This window comes from Hordeum vulgare, chromosome 7H (assembly GCF_904849725.1).
Source record: "Hordeum vulgare subsp. vulgare chromosome 7H, MorexV3_pseudomolecules_assembly, whole genome shotgun sequence".
In the NCBI taxonomy this organism is placed as follows: Eukaryota; Viridiplantae; Streptophyta; class Magnoliopsida; order Poales; family Poaceae; genus Hordeum; species Hordeum vulgare.
In genome coordinates, this window is record NC_058524.1 from 26,181,246 (window position 1) to 26,200,606 (window position 19,361).

At 40.4% G+C, this 19,361-nt stretch overlaps 1 protein-coding gene across 3 annotated transcripts; it reads left to right on the forward strand.

Moving 5' to 3' along the window:
• Positions 1-4,971: 4,971 nt before the first annotated feature.
• LOC123408094 (ribosome production factor 1-like) lies at positions 4,972-18,108 on the forward strand. 3 transcript variants are annotated; one of them, XM_045101290.1, is made up of 13 exons: positions 4,972-5,222; positions 5,305-5,393; positions 7,328-7,599; positions 7,706-7,786; positions 13,458-13,553; positions 13,677-13,760; positions 13,845-13,914; positions 13,989-14,071; positions 16,328-16,407; positions 16,496-16,594; positions 16,940-17,036; positions 17,641-17,730; positions 17,829-18,108. In XM_045101290.1, exons 3-13 carry the CDS (start codon positions 7,351-7,353, stop codon positions 17,865-17,867), a joined length of 1,068 nt encoding a protein of 355 aa, XP_044957225.1. In that variant the 5' UTR covers positions 4,972-5,222; positions 5,305-5,393; positions 7,328-7,350; the 3' UTR covers positions 17,868-18,108. The 3 variants fall into 3 exon arrangements, with proteins under 3 accessions (XP_044957225.1, XP_044957223.1, XP_044957226.1); XM_045101291.1 differs by having other exon boundaries at positions 4,991-5,222; positions 5,314-5,393; XM_045101288.1 differs by lacking the exon at positions 5,305-5,393 and having other exon boundaries at positions 4,973-5,222.
• Positions 18,109-19,361: the final 1,253 nt, after the last annotated feature.

Below are 19,361 nucleotides of genomic sequence, written 5' to 3' on the forward strand. Positions count from 1 at the left end.
CCACCAAATCAATCTCTTCTACACATGCATATTCTGTGAGAGAGTGATTTTGTGTTGAAGAGACTATCTTTAAAAGCACAAGAGCAAGGAGTTCATTGATCTACCACATCTATTACCTTTTGGAGGGTGGTGCCTCCTAGATTGGTTAGGTGTCGCTTGTGAGCCTCCTACTTAGTGTTGTGCAGTGAAACCAAGATGTTTGTAAGGTCAAGGAGATCGCCTACTTCGTGAAGATCTACCGTGAGTAAGGCTAGTCCTTCGTGGGCGGAAGCGGTGGTGGAATAGACAAGGCCGCTTCTTTGTGGACCCCTTATGGGTGGAGCCCTCCGTGGACTCTCGCAGCCGTTACCCTCCGTGGGTTGAAGTCTCCACTAACATGGACGTACGATAGCACCACCTATTGGAACCATGCCAAAAATCGCCGTGTCAACCTCATGCATTTGATCTCCCTACCTTACTCCTGTACTTTACACTTGCATGTTTTACTTTCCGCCGCTATACTCTTAGAACTACATGTGTAGGGTGTACTTGACTTGCTATAACTGCCGAAGTTGCCTCTCAACTAAAATTGGGAAAAGGCAATTTTTTTATCTTTTCAAGTAGTCTAATCACCCCCACTACACATACTTTCGATCCAACAAAAACAATGACCATTCAGTGACAAATATTGATGGTAACAAGTTGACATATTTCTTGTAGTGCAATCAAATAACATACATGTGGCTGATTTTTTCAATGTACCCAATGACAATGATAACTACCAAGGGAATAACACCCAAGGTAATGCTTTGCGAGATGAAATTGCAATGCAAATGTGGAATGAATTCCCACATAACTAACCCTTTGTAAGTTTGTGGATCTAATGGACTCTTTCTAACTCAACTGATTGATTGTCTTCAGTTTGTGTGTTAATTGGCTTTTACCTAAACAAATATGTATGCAAAAGGATGTCCCAAATTCAACTTGGCACAGGTTGCTGCCTTATTAAGAAAGAAAGGTCTTCTTGGTGCTAAAATGGATTCACCAAAGGTTACCAAAAAGAGTTCTCCAAAAGGTATTCTTGTTTGTCACTATGATTTCTTCATGTCACAAGTATTTTTATGCACATAGCCATTTGATCTGGATTTGAATTTTCCAAAAAAGATTATTAGCCTCGTGCTTTAATTGGCTTTTGTAGATGTGAAACAAAGAGCACAATGGATTTTAGGAATTGAAAAAGGTTTGGTGGAGATACTTATGAAGCAAGATACTCCTTACCACCGAGGGAAAAATGGAAGGAGCAAGGAAACTTGGAACGTTATGGTGACAAAATTCCATGCAAAACACAAACATGTGAAGTTATCAAAGCCTCAAATTCAAGATAAGGAGAAGGAGGTCAAAAGAGAATATAGGATGTTAAAAGAAGCTCGAAAGCAAAGCAGTGTTGGCTGGGATGACAAAAGATGTATGATAGAAGCTCACACCGACCTTTGGGACAATCTGTTGATTGTAAGTTCTTTAATTCCACCCTTAGATATGGCTACAGTTTTATACCAAGCTAATACTCATCTATTACTCTGGTTCTTTGTAGTCATATCCAAGTATGGGGAAATTCAAGAAGAAATCGTTTCCTCTCTTTGACTTGATAGGAGAACTCTATGATGGTAAGTTTACCAACTTCTATTGCTACCTCTTAACTCTTAACTCTGCCTATTGCTTGGTTACTTACATGCATTTTGTAGGGCACACAGCTGAGGGTACCTATAATTTCACATCCATTGCACAACCATCACAAATTGACGAAGACTTTAAAGATGAAATAGAGGTTGAGGAAATAAAAAAAAAGATGACTTGGAGATGATGAATCAAGTGCAACATGATGAAGATGACTTGCAAATGCTGGATCAAATGGATGTTGCACATAGGAAGGGGGATGTCAATGCAAGTGAAGAAGTGGGTCGTACAATGGCTGGTTCAGGAAAGATGCCCCAAGAGAAGCCCAAGAAGGAGAAGCCCAAGAACAGTGGATATGTGATTGCTGGAGCATTAGAGAAGTATATAGAGTTGAAGAAAAGGCAAGTAGATGATGAAGCTACATACTTGGCCAATGAAAAGGTAGAGGCAACAAAATTACATGATTTCTCTATCACCAAGTGCATGGATGTGTTGAAAACAATGAAGGATGTCACCCTTATCGAGAAGATCAAATCATTCAACGTCTTCAAGGATGCTGCAAACTGTGAGATTTTCATAAATGCCGCTCATGATGATAAAGAGACCGCTGTTATGTGGCTTCAGAGCCAGATGTCCCATGAGGCATGTTCAAGATTTGAGCTCTCAAGTGTTGACTATAATGCTTTGTTTTATTTCTAGATGACTTTCTGTTATATGTAATATGTGCTGGAACATACAAAGCTATTTAGTGATCCCCTGCATGAATTTAGCAAATATCTATACATTTACAGAACAAGTGATATATGTTTCCCTCAAAATAAAAAAAGCTACATATAGTGTCTTTAGCTTTCAAATTCCCCCTCTTAAAATTGTCTATAGCCAGGATACTTATTTCAAGTTTTAGAGGAATACTAGCTAGGCTACCACATCTTCTTGTGAGGACACAACATCTGCTCAGGTTTCAAAGTAGAGTACAGATACCTTATAGTAAACTTGCCAACCCTATTTTAGTTAAAAGTCTTAAAGTGTTTATCCAAATTTTCTGTTAATTGGACAACTGAGCATAAAGCTTTCTTAAAAGCCCTATTATTAATAACGTTTGTAAAGATTTTAAAATAACATTGATAAGGCAGATAAGCCTATACTATTGTAAACTATTTGCACTAGCAGATTTAGGTAACAAAGTTACAAATCCATAATTAAACCTAGCCAAATACAACTTGTTCTCATAGAAATCTTGAAAGAGAACTAAAAGATTACCCCCTGATAAGTCCCACAAGTGCTCATAAAACTCTACTGGTAGCTCATCTAATTTTTGCAAGGAGCTTTATTATGTTTCATACTGAAAACAACCACTCTAATTTCTTCTAGATAATTTTTTTGCAAGGGCTTTATTATCTTTGCAATAAAGCAATATTTTGAGTTATCTAGGATTACAATTCTGAAACGATTATTCTGCTTGCTTTGAACTTAAACATTGGCCACTGATTATGGTTGCGCAGATCATATATACCATTCTTGAGTGCAAAAATGGATTCACGAAAGATTACCAAAAGGACGACCATGACATCAAAAGAGCAACTCATCTCCATTACAACATCATTTCTCATCATTTCTTGGTTTGTAATAATACCCAGCCTTGGACGCAAACATCAACAAAGGGCAAGCTATTGTGTGACTATGTTGCATTATTATTGTTGCAAAAGTTTGTCGTGAATGTGATGTAGAATTATGTTGTTGATGTGATGATCTGCAAAATTAAGTCATGCAAAATTATGATGTTGCTATGATGCAAAGATCACATTTTTATTTTGATTATCCAATAATCTTTGTCCCAAAATTATGTTATGGTTGTGATAAAGTGTTGTTATGATAAGATACTGATTCCAAGGCATGTAGAATTATGTTGTTGCTGTGATGATCTACAAAGATCACATTATTATTTTGATTATCCAATAGTACAAAGACAATACCCACCTATGAACGTAGGGGATTTGAATGAATGGGAATGTGGGGGATTTGGATGAAAGGGGATGTGGGGGGATTTAAAGGGATTGGGTGAAGGCAAGCAAATCATCAAATCCCCTACAATTCCCAACCCCTGGTGGTTGGAAAAAAGCTTGTGCTGAACAAGGCCTTAATGATTTCGTTCACAAGTGTATTGAGGGGGATCATCCGAGCCCATCCCAAACGAAATCACTAATTAGCGAGCACACCTTTCAACGATTACTCTCACCTCCACAGATTGCGACAAGTGGCGTACTGCATGCGTGCCACTTGTCGCAACCTGGGAGTTTTCCCTTTTTTCATAGATTCGTATTTTCAATACGCTTCATCTCCTAAACCGTGCGTCCAAATCTCAAACCGTTTTCATCGTTGGCTTTCTCACGTCTAGATCTTCAAAACTACATCCCATGTTGATATGTTTTGACGAACATATTTTTCACGAAAAAACCGGACGGAAAAACCATGCCTCTCACGGAAAAAGAAAGAGAGCAGAAAACACGTTTTTTCCCTTTCGGGGAGAGGCACGGGCTGCCTCTCATGAAGTCAAAACCATGCCTTTCGTGGAAGCAAAACTGTGTCTCTCGTGAAAAAACAAACAAACAGAAAACACGTTTTTCCCCTTTCCGAAAGGCACGGGTGTGCCTCTTGCAAAGGCAAAACCGTGTCTTTTGCGGAAGCAAAACCGTGCCTCTCGCAAAAAAAAAGAAAACGCGTTTTTTCCCTTTCCGAAAGACACGGATGTGTCTCTCGCGAAGGCAAAACCGTGCCTTTCATGAAAACAAAACCGTGCCTCTCGCAAAAAAACAAAAAATGTGTTTTTCCCCTCCCCGAAAGGCACGGACGTGCCTCTCGCGAAGGCAAAACCATGTCTTTCGCGGAAGCAAAACCGTGCCTCTTGCAAAAAAAAAAAAACGCGTTTTCCATGCCTCTCACGAAGATAAAACCGTGCATCTCGCGGAAACATAACCGTGTCACTCGCAAAAAAAAGCAGAAACGTGTTAAAACACATTTTTTTCCAAAAAAAATCTATCCAAAAGTTACGAATGACTCGTGAAAAAATGAAACACCAATTTTTTTTACAGAAAACCATTTAAAAAAGACGAAAATGCGTGCGAAAAAATAAAAAACAAAATTCAAAGAAAATGTTCAAAACGTGTCAAGTAGCGACGCGCCGGAGCGATCGCTACGTTTCAAAAAAAAGCGCTGGATAACTAGCTGCTCCCCAACCCAAAACTCCGTAAAACCCCCAACTCTTCATTTGGTGGGCCGGTTTTAGACCGGATCAGCCCAGCCCCCGTAATCCCCCACGACCCCCACCCTCGTTTATCCTCCACCCGCCGCCACCGCCTCCATCCACATCGGCCGTAGCCGACGCCTCCATCCACATCCGCCGCTGACGCTGCTCGCCCGGCGGCTCCATCCTACGTCGACTCTCCTCGACACGAAGGCCAGCCCGGCGGTCTCCCCCCTCCCCCCATCGTGTGCTGCCTCAATCCCTACCGTCGCTGGACGCCCCTCCTCCGCAGGCCTCTTCCCCGGCGCCACAACCGGCATTATCTCCGGTAGTCCTCCACCTCATCCCCTTTTGTCCTCCTAGGTTTCACTGCCACGGTCTCAAGAAGATCTCACCATGGCTGCGGGCAGTCTTTACAGATGATTCTTTGGATTCCTCACCATGGCTGTACGCAAGAAGACGGAGAAAGCCTGCATTGTAGTTTCTGTCAGCGTATACTGTCAGTGTACACCTTTTCATAAACTGTCAGTGTATATGGTCAGTTCATTTGGTTAGCTAGTTCATGCTAAGTTCTTGGTCAGAAGCGAATGATAGTTCTGTTGATTACTGTACTTAGTTTGGTACTTTCTCTAGTTCCACTGTCATGTTCATGCTAGTTTGTGCAGACTTTTGTTTGGTGATCTTATATATTACTTTCGGGAGAAATAGTTTCATGCTAATTTATGAGTGAAGACACGGACTCGTTGTTGCTCGTCGTTTGATTTCTGGAGATGAGAAGTCACAAATTCCACTTATCTTCAGCTACAGAGGAACATGTGACATGTCTTCTCTCATAAACTTTGTCTTGTGTACTACCACTAGCATGTATATGTATACAGGGGGGTTTGGCTTAAAATTCGACAGTAAGATTAGCTTGTACTAAAAAAAGTTGTTCTACAGCTTTGTGAGGAGGGTAGGTATTTTAGCTCCTGAACATGCATGTTTATGTTTTATTTCTCTTTTGATTGCATGTTGACACATATCATGTTCCTTAATACTTGTTGACAATAATGATTAACTTAATTGCTGGTGCCAGAATTAGTTTGCAATCTTGCATCAAATTCATATAGAACTTTTGATAATATTTATAATCTCTGTTTCAAAGTGAGAGCATTTAGCTATGTGATGCTTTCGCTACCTTAGAGCTAATTTATCTATTTTGCATCATATTTTTTGTCATTGGCAGTACCATTTGCTATTAGCTATGTGATGCTTTCACAACCTTAGAGCTACAAGGTTACCCTTATAAAAAAAATGTGCATACGACCATTGTCCTTTAGCTATATGACCTTTGTCCTTCAGAATTTCTATTAGATGTTGAACATTGATCTGAGGGCTAAGGGTTGTTGGCCAGTTCTTTTATTATTAGACATTGGGGCAAGTTGCAACCGACAGGTGTTTTAATGTCCAAACATATATCGTGATCTGAATAAATATCAGAGTATATGTTCTTGCAGTATACGACATTGCTGTTTGTGTTAGCCAAGAGAGTGCTTTTCATTTGATTGTTCTTGCATAGTAATCCATATGCGTGCATTCCACGTGAGAAGGGCTGTTTTATATTGTCCATCTAGTCGACAACGACGACATAACCTACTTATTATAGTTGTATGTTATAGTTGCAGTGTATTCGTATGATTAGTATTTTTGCTCATTATTTCTTATCCAACCCATGCTTATTGGCAGATGAGTGAAATAGGCATGGTTGATGAGAAAGAACAATCTTTTTCCTATTGTTATCTTTGTCAAAGTGTTGAAATGTATGGAGCAGATTCCCACCTTTTCCAATGCTTCAACTCTTGCTTCTATCCTTTTCATTGTGCTTAGTGCATCCACACTCTTGTTACGGCACAAATATTGCGACTTGTGTATGTCAGTTTTCTTATTAGTTGTTATTATCTTTGTTATGCTTTCGCAATCGTCATTCCTTGTTTAGCCCATTTCTTACCTACGTAGCAAATTGCATGTGAAAGCTGTACTCATGTATTCATATTACTCTGCTTGTCGTGCTCTGTACGTGGAATACTCCAAAGTGCCTGCTGCTGAATTCATATTACTGTGCCAAACCAAACACTGTCAAGGGATCTGTTACCTTTATATAGCAGAACCAAACAAAACATGGTTTGTTGAGTCTGGAGCTGTTAAACTGGGTAATCTGTTTCCCTTTACCCTTACGTTACCACTCATGTAAACAAACACTTCCTTAGTGTGATTCTGTGAGCAGAAAATACGTATCAATATGTGCGTTTCTGTGGGCATAAAAAACCTGCATATATATGTTTGATTCTATGTGTAGAGAAATGCATGCATATATTTGTACGGTAGGCCATATGCATATGCATTTTTGGTGGTGGATTTGGCAACCAAACACCCTCTAAACCCATTCCCGTGCAGAACCTAGAACGGCGGCGAAGGCGATGGTGAGGGAGGACAGGAAGCGGAGGCAGCCCGACGATGAGGCGGCGGACGAGGACGAGAGGAGGGGGCGGAGGGATAAGAGGCCCAAGGAGGAGAAGTCGGCGCCGCCACTGCCGTCGGAGATCAGGAACAAGGAGAAGCGCAGCGAGGTGTACGCCAAGCTCAAGCGCGAGAAGAAGGCCCAGAAGCGCAGGCTAGGTCGTGAGCGTGGCCAGGCCGCCCAGCGTGCCGCCGAGCTCGGCGAGGAGGCAAGCGCCATCTCCCCCTCTTTCCCTCCCCAGAAACGAATTTCCCGTGGGGTGCGAGGCTCTAGATGGATTCTGACGGTCTTTTGGCGTGATTGGGTGTTTACAGGTGCCGGAGAAGCAGGTGCCCCGGACGATCGAGAACACAAGGGAGCCCGACGAGACCGTTTGCCGGCCTGACGACCAGGAGGTTCGTACAATGTCTTTCGTGCTATTTAATTGATAAATATAATCAGTGCGGGGGTCCCTAGTATTGAAATGATTGCAGATTTACACCTTACAAATAAATGGCTTGGCTAGTTAGAGTTCCAAACATCAAATCTAAGGGTGCTTATGCTATGTTCAGTTTATAAGAACAGTAGAACTAGTCCCTTCTTATTTCTGACTAGTAGAATGCCCGTGCGTCGCTACTGGCCTTCAATTTCTTGTTCTGATCACATCGTAGTATACCCCCATATTGTTGCACAAAAATCGATGAATATTTGGCCCTTGCCAATGACATCGCCTTGACCTTTGGTATTATGATGTATACATATAATTATTTGTATGCATCTCATTTGATGTGTATAACTCGATGGGTTTTTAGTTCGTTCCATCATAATTACGTTAGTTACTTTGTCAATTGAGAGATGACGAATGTGTTGAAGAAGAAGAAGAAAGACTTGGTTAAGCCATTGATATTAAATATAATATATGAACATCAATTATTAGCTTCAATTTTTCGTGAGGACGAACATGGAACTATATGGTTTGAGGGTCGTATCTTTGTGCCCAATGACCCAGAGCTCAGGAAGTTAATACTTTAGGAGGCCCACGATTCACCATACTCGACACACCCAGGCAACACACCAAGATCTATCTGGACTTGAAAGAAAGTTTCTGGTGGACAGGCATGAAGATGAAGTCAAGGACCTTCTGGAGAGGATCAAGAACTTGAAGACTTATGTGGCAACTTTGGAGGAGAAACTCGACCAAGGAAAAAACCTTTACCTAGATGATGACAAGGGTCCCTTCGTCAGCAACGATGATGACTACGAGGAGAGCACCACTGGAGGACGCACCACCATGGAGTTCTCAAGAGCACCCTTAGTCATGATCGCCATGTTATCTTTATTTTCTGGTTGATCGCTTGACCAAGGTAGCTCACTTCATTCCCATGAAGACCACCTATACCAATGCTAAGTTAGCCAAGATATATATGACCAGGATCGTATGCCTGCATGGAGTTCCGACGAGTATTGTACCAGATAGAGGAACACAATTTACCTCAAAGTTTTGGCATAAGTTACACGAAATTGTGTGTTGCGTGTATAGATACACAAATTACTCTGCGTAGGGCAAATTATCATCCCAGGTAGATCCATAGTCTAGCGCACAAGCTCTCAACATGTCCTCCAGAATCTGGTTGACTCTCTCGGTCTGTTCATCTGTCCATGGATGAAAAACTATACTGAACTCCAATCTTGTACCCAAAGTTCCATGTAACCGATGCCAAAACTTTGAGATAAATTGTGTTCCTCTATCTGATACAATGCTCCTCGGAACTCCATGCAAACATACAATCCTGGTCATATATATCTTGGCTAACATAACACTAGTATAGGTGGTCTTCACGGGAATGAAGTGAGCTATCTTGGTCAAGCGATCAACCAGAAAATAAAGATAATATGGCGGTCATAACTAAGGGCCCTCCTGAGAACTCCATGGTGGTGCGTCCTCCAGTGGTGCTCTCCCCGTAGTCATCATCGTTGCTCACGAAGGGGCCCTTGTCATCTTTTGGGTGAAGGTTTTCTCCTTGGTCCAGTTTCTCCTCTTGAGTTGCCACATAAGTCTTCATGTTCTTGATCCTCTCCAAAAGGTCCTTGACTTCATCTTCATGCTCGTCCATCAGAAACTTTTCTTCAAGTCCAGATACATCTTGGTGTTGCGTGGGTGTATCGGGTACGGTGGATCGCGGGCCTCCAGAAGTATTAACTTCCTGAGCTCTGGGTCATTGAGCACATAGATACGATCCTCAAACTATATAGTTCCGTGTTCATCCTCATGAAAACCTTTGGCTTTTTCGTTTTTAGTTCTTTCCATCATAATACAGTTTAAGTATAATCAAAACAGAACACAAAACCGAATGAAACAAAGTCGATGTCAGAATTATTCAGTGGCATATAAGAAAGCAATCAAAACAAAGATAACAACATCCTATACCCTAAAGCAAAGTAATCTCCCTTCTAAAAGATACTAATAACTACCAGATTGAAAACAAATCCTCGCATGCAACTATAATTGGCAACAAATTTCAATTTTAAGAAGGTGAATGAGTAGATCTCGTCGAGGTAGCATGCAAGGCACACAAACTTGACTTTGACATCGGTCTCACGGTGCCTCATGGGCAGAGGAAGCGGTTGTGTCGATCGCCATTGAAAGGCATGGCAGAGTCAAATGAACTATGACATTCTCACAACTAAAAATACAGTCTTTTCTCTTACTCATTTCACTTACTAAATGGCATAGAAGCAAAGTCCACTCATTGTTCAGATAACTTGGAAAACTAAATTCAGAAGTGTCTAATAAAAGGATGTAGAAAACACTATTCGCTACCCTTGATTGCATGTTGTTTACCGGAGAGGAAAAAAAAAGCAAAACATGATAGAATCTATGGAAGCAAGCAATAATCAAATGGATGGCCAAACGGTTGTTTTGGCAGTATAATGTTGCATGTCTATGGTTCCCAAAAAACATTTGCTCTGACATTATCACTTCACATGTTGGTTGTCAGATGCATAAGTATGACTTAACAGAATAATGACGAGTAATATCTTAAATTCTACAATATACAGTGCCATTAGAATTGTAACAGAACTAACTTGCATCCTAGAATCAGGAAAGGTCCCCACTAAAATTTGAATAACATAGGTTTAATTTTTTCTAATCAAGTTAAATCAATAAACACCCGAACCACATTGTAAATTCTAGAAATAGTTGTACTGCATCCAGTAAGCTAATAGGTCCTCACTAAAATTTGAATGACACAGGTTTAATTTTTTCTAATCAAGTTAAATCAATAAACACCCGAACCAAATTGTAAATTCTAGAAATAGTTGTATCGCATGGAGGAGCATGACCCACAATTTGGCCCACAAACGTTAAGAATCTATTACCGAATTGTTAATGGTTAAAATGAGTAGAGTGAAAACCTACAAGTATGGAGGCCTCCTTGCTTCTCCTTTTCTAGTGAAACCATTCAAAGTAGAGAAAGCATGAGGCGGAAGCTGCAGCTCCATTATTCTGCCTTTCAATTATAAAACATGACAATGCCATTAGCTATGTGAAGTTTTTAACTCAACAAACAAGAATAATTAATTACAACTCTGAACTCTACAGGATCATAACCTCTACAGCTGGTCAATAAAAGGACCAACTCTAAAGTCCATTACTGTGATTTGCATGTAGAAAGTGGTAAAAGAAAGGAAACATAAACATGGTTGATTCTTACCACAAAAAGTGTATCCGAAGCCTGCAGTTTTGAGCTAAGGAATGTTAGCACCAATGCTCGATTGATGTCATCCATGGAGTCACAAGAAATTGATGGTCTTCAGTTTAGCAATTCTTGTTTCCGAATCTGCAAGAACCCGACATATAGGTGGGGTAACAGAGCAGAGGACAATCAGTGTGGCGGCCGTTGCTGTGAAATTAATCAAAAGAGTCATCTCCGAAGGCACCGACGGCTACTACAGCTGGCACTTGCCATTGCTATCGTCGTAATCCAAGGAGGTAGATGCACCGAGAGGATCAGGAGGTGCAACATGTATAGCAAGATTTGTTGATTGCTGGTCACTCTTGCTGTGGGGTGGAGTGCGAGATGTTTGGATCGTGTTCGCTGCACTATACCCTGCTCAAACAAAAAATACAGGTCATTTTGTCATTCAAGGAGAGATAACAGAGAGAGGACGAAAGTGTCCGTCACAAAAAAATGGCTCTCCTAGCAAAATCTGTACAGAATTCTGTACATAATTCATCCAAGCACAATCAAGCACGCACGCACTAAGCACTGACGCATGCATCGCCCTGGCTTGCCCAGTTGTCATGCACCCTGGCTTCTCCGCCTTTGCGACACCTTCAAATACGAGAGGGAGAGGAGGGCCTACCTGGGTCGCTGCTGCCACTCGCAACATTTTGGCCGCCGCCCCTACATCTTGATCTACCACTTTGAGATTGATTCAACTCACCTCCCATCGGCAACGATGAACTTGGCGGCGGCGCATGGAGGCTTCGAGAGACATGCGGTAGAGAAGAGATAAGGTGGGAGAAGAGCAGAAGAGTGATGGGTGGACCTCATGGGGCACGTAGCGTGTGGAGGCGACGGTTTACGAGAGAGAAATCAGTCGGTTGATTTAGACGATTTCCCCATTGGTTTTCCCTTTTTTGGAGAAGTATGTCGTGGCGGGAGGATAACAAAAGGAAAACATGTGTTTACGTATCAGATTTCTTAAAATCCATTATTTGTTTCCTAAAGAAAATTGCACTGATGGAGGGATCGACTGATTTGATTAATTTAGGAAAGTTAAATCCGTGATTTTTTGTATGTTAGGAAAGTACTGATTTGTAAGGAAAGAGTGGAGAGGAAATAAATCAGTGGATTTTCTAAAGAAAATTGCACTATTGGAGGGATCAGTTGATTTGGTTAATTCCGGAAAGTAAGATCTGTGATCTTTTGTATGTTAGGAAAGTATTGATTTGTAAGGAAAGAGTGGAGAGGAAATAAACCGGTGGACAAGAAACCAGCGTGGAGGGGTGATGGTGGGAGGTGAGACGGGAAAAATCAGACAAATAGATGTTGGTGGCGAAAAAAATCGGACGAAGGTGGAAGGAGAGACGAAAATAAACCAGACGAAGGTGGGAGGAGAGACGACAATAAACCGGTGAACGCCGGCTACCAAACCTACCATCACGACGGCAGACTCCCCCTTGAGGAGTAGAGGTAGCATGACTAAATATGAGAGAGTAGGTATGGACATGAGGCTGGAGGGAGATATTTCCTTGTTTGATATGGTTGGGTGAAGTTAGGTGTGCATTTGGGTGGTTACCATTCGTTGACTGGGCTGCTTGCTTAGGGGATTGTTTTCAAGTTCAAGTGAAAGCAAACATTTGGGTGCTGGAGATTTTGATCAGAATTTGTGTTTTGGCTGCTGCAGTATTGTGCTTAATTCTTGTTATTAACTTGCACAATTTGAGTACACATGTCAGTTGTGTAACATTAACATGACACACATACTGCTTAATTGTATTTATGGTACTATTATTTTGCGATAGATACAGTACTTATGGATTTCCAGAATCTCTTCGGTAGTAGCATGCTAATAATACAGAATCTATTCTGTAGTATTCAGATTTTCAGTAATTTCACACTTATAATTATATATATTGGGTGAACGATTACAATAGTTCTAGTTAATTAACAGGTCCGAAGTTAGATTTGCAATGCTCGTGATGCTGTTGTACCGGGTGTCATTACGACCATTTTTTTATATGATACAATGTACACATTCACATTCCTCTGTTATTATCAATACGGTTATATTAACAGCTGCTTTTGTAGTTGTTGAATACTTCAATATCATTGTTTAGAACCAAAACCAGTATTTTCTGATCATCTTGTTGACTTCTTACCTCACTGTCAGTGAAAACAAACTGTGAAAGCATTAAGCGCTTCTTTTAGGTATGTTAGGACATGTTATTTAGACCACTACCACTGTCTTTATTCTGATGTATCTATAACGTAATTCTCTCCATGGACAAATGCTTATGTAGGCTAGAGTCAACTCTACCCCGTCTATGTATGCTCTAATAATAGTTCCTGTGTGCAGCTGTTTGCAGGGAATGATGCTGATGAGTTCAATGCAGTGCTTAAACAAGTAGTAACCCCGAAAGTATTGATCACCACATGCCGCTTCAATTCAGGCGTATGCATTTTTTACCTCCTCGTCACTGATTTTGTGCTCGATATTCTGAATCTGTGATAATTTGATAACTTGTACTAAGAATTTATCATCTGACGATGTATGTTCTGCTCCGTATGCTCGCAGAGGGGACCTGCTTTTATTAAGGAGTTAATGCAAGTGATTCCAAATGCTCAATATGTTAATAGAGGAACTTATGACCTCAAGAAAGTATGATTAGTTCTCATGTTATGTTCCTTTCATTTAGTCCAGTTATTCACGTCTTCATATCCATAGTAACACTGTTATTTTCAGATTGTGGAATATGCAAATAACAGAGAGTTCACTTCAGTCATGGTTGTCCACACAAATCGAAGGGAACCTGGTTAGAATTCATCATTTTGTTGTCTTTTTTAATATTCTTCTTTCTGACATCTCGTGTTGGCATTTGTGTAACAGATGCGCTGCTGATCATCAACCTACCTGAGGGCCCTACTGCACATTTTAAGCTATCCAAGCTCGTTCTGCGGAAGGATATAAAGGTACTATATCTGTACTTTTTATACTAATATTAGCACCATAGTTTTTAGTATCTTCTTTCATGTCAAGTTATTACATGTGTGTCTTCCATTTTTGATTGCTTGTGTGCATTTCCTTACTTGTGTCTTCTTTGCTGTGCATAGTACTTGAATAGAGGTTTATTAGTCAATGAACAAGATCTAGTGATTCTAGTCAACTAGTGAGCATAACTGCATACTCTCAATCTCTTTTCTTAGATAAATTGTTTGAGGTTTTACTGGAAATACCGAAATAAGGACCCATAAATTTGTGAAGAATTTGTTGAAGTGCTTTATTGTTATCACTTATTGACATCAGCAGTTATAATGACTGTGAGACCTAGTCTTGAGCATTTCTCTTCCGGTCTTCCCTCTACCTTCTTGCTATGAAACTACGAAGTATTATTAAACATCTATACCAATATAAAAAGACTCTTAAGGGGCAGATCCAACCAATCTCGGCCATCAAACCATGTCAATCCAACGACCTAGATTGCTCCAATGGCGAGCGCTCAACATGTTTAGCATGCCATTAATATCATATTGAATATCAATATCAGCATTAATCACACAATTAGCATGTAATTAGTATCCTACCTAATATCAACTTGTAAATAATATTCTACCAAATAACAACGTGCAATACTAGTGCTAACCAAGTATAACCATTTTTTGTAGTAACCTAGCATAATTATTCTCCAAAGGGAAAAATGCAGTAATGCTGTGCTCCGTGTGCTAAGCTGTCTACTCTTAAAAAAATAGTTGCTGTATGAAGGGCGGAACCTTTAATTTCTCCTCTCTAATAAGTATTGCGCATAAGGGCAAGCTAGTGCTAGTTGATTGTTGAAAGGACGCATCTTCTGTGCTGATAATCCCATATTGCTTTTATTTATATAATTGGCATAACTATTTGATGTGATCAAGCTGTCAATTGTGACCCCATAAGCAACCTCTATGTACTGCATAAAAGGACATAAAGCCTCTCCCTTCCTCTTCCTTATTTTAAAACCTGTGAGGCATTTTAGAAAATGTGAAGTGGCTTATCTTGTCAGATTGATTTTTTACAGCAAGATGGTTGTTTGCTTAGTGTTTTGTCTTTTATAGTGACTAAAGATCAATATATATGCTACTTCCTGCTTGCCCTAGGTTCTGTGAAGATCTTCACCTTGTTAGCTGCATATAAGAACATTGTTTTTGTTTTTAGGGATTTAGAAAAAAGTTTGGTATATATTACTCTTATTTCTACATCCTCTGATCCATATTAATTGTCGCTCATTTAGTACAAAGTTGTACTAAAATTAATGATCAGGGGAGTAATTTATTAGAAGGAAGGAACTGCATTATACTAGTATTCTCTGTGCTGGAAGGAGGATTGCTTTATATTATTCTCTGTTTTCTATGAGACTCCTGCTGTGTTCTAGTAAGGCAGAAATGTTAGAATCGACTGTGCAATGTTATTGTTAAGTCTTTGTTTGATTATTTCAAAAATAAGTCTTCAAATTTGATCACGGTTCAGATAGCACCAGCAGTTGGGAATTTCTGGTGTGTTCTAGTAAGGCAGAAATGTTAGAATCGACTGTGCAATGTTATTGTTAAGTCTTTGTTTGATTATTTCAAAAATAAGTCTTCAAATTTGCTCAGGGTTCAGATAGCACCAGTAGTTGGGAATGGTTATGTCATAAATACATATATTACGGTGCTTACCTTTTGAACTAAAGTTCATTGAACATAAAAAAAGTTAAGTTGCCATCATTTGATCATCCTACTTGTCTCTAGCTTTTCTCTTGTCTCTAGCCTCTCTAGTTTGTCTTAGACGTGTTACATTTGTCTACGCAAGACATATTTGCATATGTCAATGTTCGGTATGTCATGTCTGCTAGAGACTGGTCCATGTCTCTCGTCTGACATATCCATGTTACTTGTTTTAATTTTGCCATGCTTTACAGCATTTGATTTGTACTTATTGCAATGAAGGAGTTGGGCTCATCTGTTCATGGCTATGTAGATGATCTTCTAGATTGATGGGACGCTGAAAAGTGTAATAGCAGATAGGACATCTTGATATTCGCTTTCTGTAATCACGATATTTGTATTTTGATGTGCTCTTATTATACGACAATATGTGTTGTTGGGCATTTTGCAGTTTATCTGTATAGAAAGCTAGTTTACTTGAAACCTCCAGTACTGACCATTGAAGATAACCTTCATTTACCGTTTGGTTTATCTTTCTGTGTATGACAGAACCATGGGAACCCTACAAGTCATAAGCCAGAGTTGGTGTTGAACAATTTCACTACGCGGCTTGGTCATCGTGTTGGGAGGTGATTCGAGAGTATGCATTCCTTTCACAAAAGGACGACCTTATATTCATGTTCTTAACACGTCTACTTTCCCATCTTGTTTATTCAGGATGATACAATCTCTTTTCCCTCAAGACCCAAATTTCCGCGGCCGACGAGTTGTGACCTTCCATAACCAGCGAGACTATATATTCTTCCGTCATCACAGGTGAATATATATGAAAACACAATTAACTCAGAAGCACACTGCTAACAATTAGAGATGTGAAAATTTTGGTTTTCACGAGTTCATACAATAGTTTATATATTTGTATATCACATGTGTAAATGTGCAATGCAACCAGGCAGTAGCGTGTGTTACAAGGGTGTCACAAGTTTGTAATTCTGCATACTATTTTATCTAAAACTTCCCCGTCTAGAGCTACTCCTCAACCTAGAGTAGCTTAGTGTGGAAGTAAAATCAACCCTATATATGGGTGTCACAAGTCTGTAATTCTGCATACTTTTTTATCTTCAGCATTTGAAAATTAATGATCTGCAATTCTCACTATAGGTACATCTTTGAGGAGAAAGAAAAGAAAATTGTTTCAAAGGACAAGAAATCGAAGGGTGAAACCAAAACCGAGAAGCAAGTGAACTGTCGCCTTCAGGTACTTGAGATACACTACTACATACCAGAGTGTTTTTTTTTGTGTGTGATTGCAAGAATTTTCATTCACAGTACTGTAATTGACCAACCTTGAAAGGACCAAATCCTCGCAATCCTTCTTTGTTGCATATGTTTAGATAGTGATGGTTGTTTTCCAAAAAAAAAGTTCATACTAAGTGAAAAACCACAAGTTCATGTACTCCCTCTGTTTTTATTTACTCTGCATATTAGCTTTGATTGAAGTGAAACTTTATAAAATTTGACCAAGTTTGTAGCAAAGCAATATGAACATTTACAATAACAAATTTATATGATGTGAAAATATATGGAATGATGAATCTAATGGTATTATTTGGTGGTGTATATGTCAATGTATTTTTCTATAAACTTGTTGAAAGTATTTAAGGTTTGAGTTTATATAAACCTAATATGCGGAGTAAATAAAAATGGAGGGAGTACCTTGACTATCCTGCCCGTTACATGTTAGCGATGATGGTATTTGACTACTGCTGATGGAGTCCATTCTAGAATAGCAACCTTTTTCTACCTTGGCCGCTTTTATCAGTAAGCCTGAACTATTATTTGTGGCTTTGTTGATGATATAGGAATGCGGCCCTCGCTTCACACTCAAGCTGCTCACATTGCAACACGGGACCTTCGACACGAAAAGCGGGGAGTACGAGTGGGTTCACAAGGTACTACTATCATCATCATCATACATTCACCATTCCACTCTCCTCGCTGCATTATTAATCCCCGTGACATAACCCGGAACCTTGTTTGCAATTTGCAGCCTGACCTGGACACGAGCAGGAGAAGGTTTTTCCTGTGATTTGGCCCTGTGCTTTACCCACACACACGAAAAAAGTAACCTGTAGTAAGACGGATAATTGACTTCTAAAAGTTGAATTAACCAGTTAATATGTCCCTAGAAATAGGACATACCTAACCTGCCTGATAACAAGGGGTAATGCTTATTTTTGTTTCTCCATGTTGACTCAGGAGTTTCTAACAGTGTGACTGTGTTTCCTCCCTTCTCATGATATTCTTGCAGTGCATCTAGCTTTCTCGTTGAAGTTGATTTTGTGAGTTCAACGATGAGAATAAAACAAATATGTGTTTCCTACTCGCTTGTAGATATATCTTTCACACAATGCATTTGTATATAGTATCGTCCTCTCCCAAAACCACTGTGACAGGTGATATAAAAACGGATTTGCTACTTCTCATATAGATGAAAAATAGCCATGTCACATCTAAGTCTTTCACCATCCGATCAAAACGCTTTAATCAGGAGGCGGGAGCCTGCTGCTCGTCGCGGCCTCTTGCCTGCATATCGGAATTTGCTGTTCATTTCCAGAAGCTTACTTTTGTGCATTTCCAGAAGGGTACTTTTGTGGTTTTTTTTTAATTTGAGAGGGTGTCGTTTAAGAGAAACCTCGAGATCCGTGACACAACTGAAAGAAGATGAAAGCTGATCCAGTATATGCCCCCATTGTTTGATAAGCACTGAAAAGGGGCTCACTCGCCCAACACCCTTAGCTTAAAGGAAGTAAAAGGAGGAGAAAGATAGGAGCATCTGGTGCTTTGCCATGATGGAACTGAGTGCTTGGCCATGGCTATGGCTTTAGCGTTCCAGCTCACTGCAGAGCTTGTCATCAGTGACTGACATCGGCGAAGTTTTGAATCTGGAGCCGCGCTTGGACAGCCACAAAGGGCAGTGGCGCAGCGAGGAATAAAATGATGGGTGTGCACACTCCAAAATACAGTAATTGATTGGCTTGTTGTTTATTATGCTTGAGTTGTTTGAAATGATTATTTTGGCCAAATTTCTATATGGTAAAAAGAATACCTGAAAATTTTGGGTACTGACAAAGGGTATCGCATCGAACAATGGTGTGGCCGCCGCCATTTTATCCTTGTCGCAGAAAGCAGCACCATGATAGCAGTGCGGATGGGGTAGCCCAGGATGAGATTTCTCCCTTGCTTTCAGCTGGTTTAGCCGAGTGCCAAAGCTTTGTCCAGGCATCAGGAGGATGCTAGCTAGCTAGATGTACTACTACTTGCTGCTGCGTGTGAGGTTGCACGGGAACAGGGGGATACCAAACCTTTGCCCTGCGTGCTGCTCCAGCTCCACCACCACCAAGAAGAGAGCTAGTCCTCCTTGGTGGGGCAAGCCAACGTACGTACGTTGCCGCCGGCCGACGCTCAAATAAGGCCGTCGCATTCGCGTCCCCTGATGCTCCTTCTCTGCAGTGTCTCCCGATCCCGATGTCCAACGCCACGGGCAACTACGACGGCGGCGAGCACAACGGCCCCGCCAATG

Coding starts and splice junctions, on each gene's coding strand:
- LOC123408094 (XM_045101290.1), top strand. CDS start 7,351: ATGGTGAGGGAGGACAGGAAGCGGAGGCAGCCCGACGATGAGGCGGCG. Junction 13,554..13,676: donor CATGCCGCTTCAATTCAGGC/GTATGCATTTTT, acceptor GTATGCTCGCAG/AGGGGACCTGCTTTTATTAA. Junction 17,731..17,828: donor AGTACGAGTGGGTTCACAAG/GTACTACTATCA, acceptor TGCAATTTGCAG/CCTGACCTGGACACGAGCAG.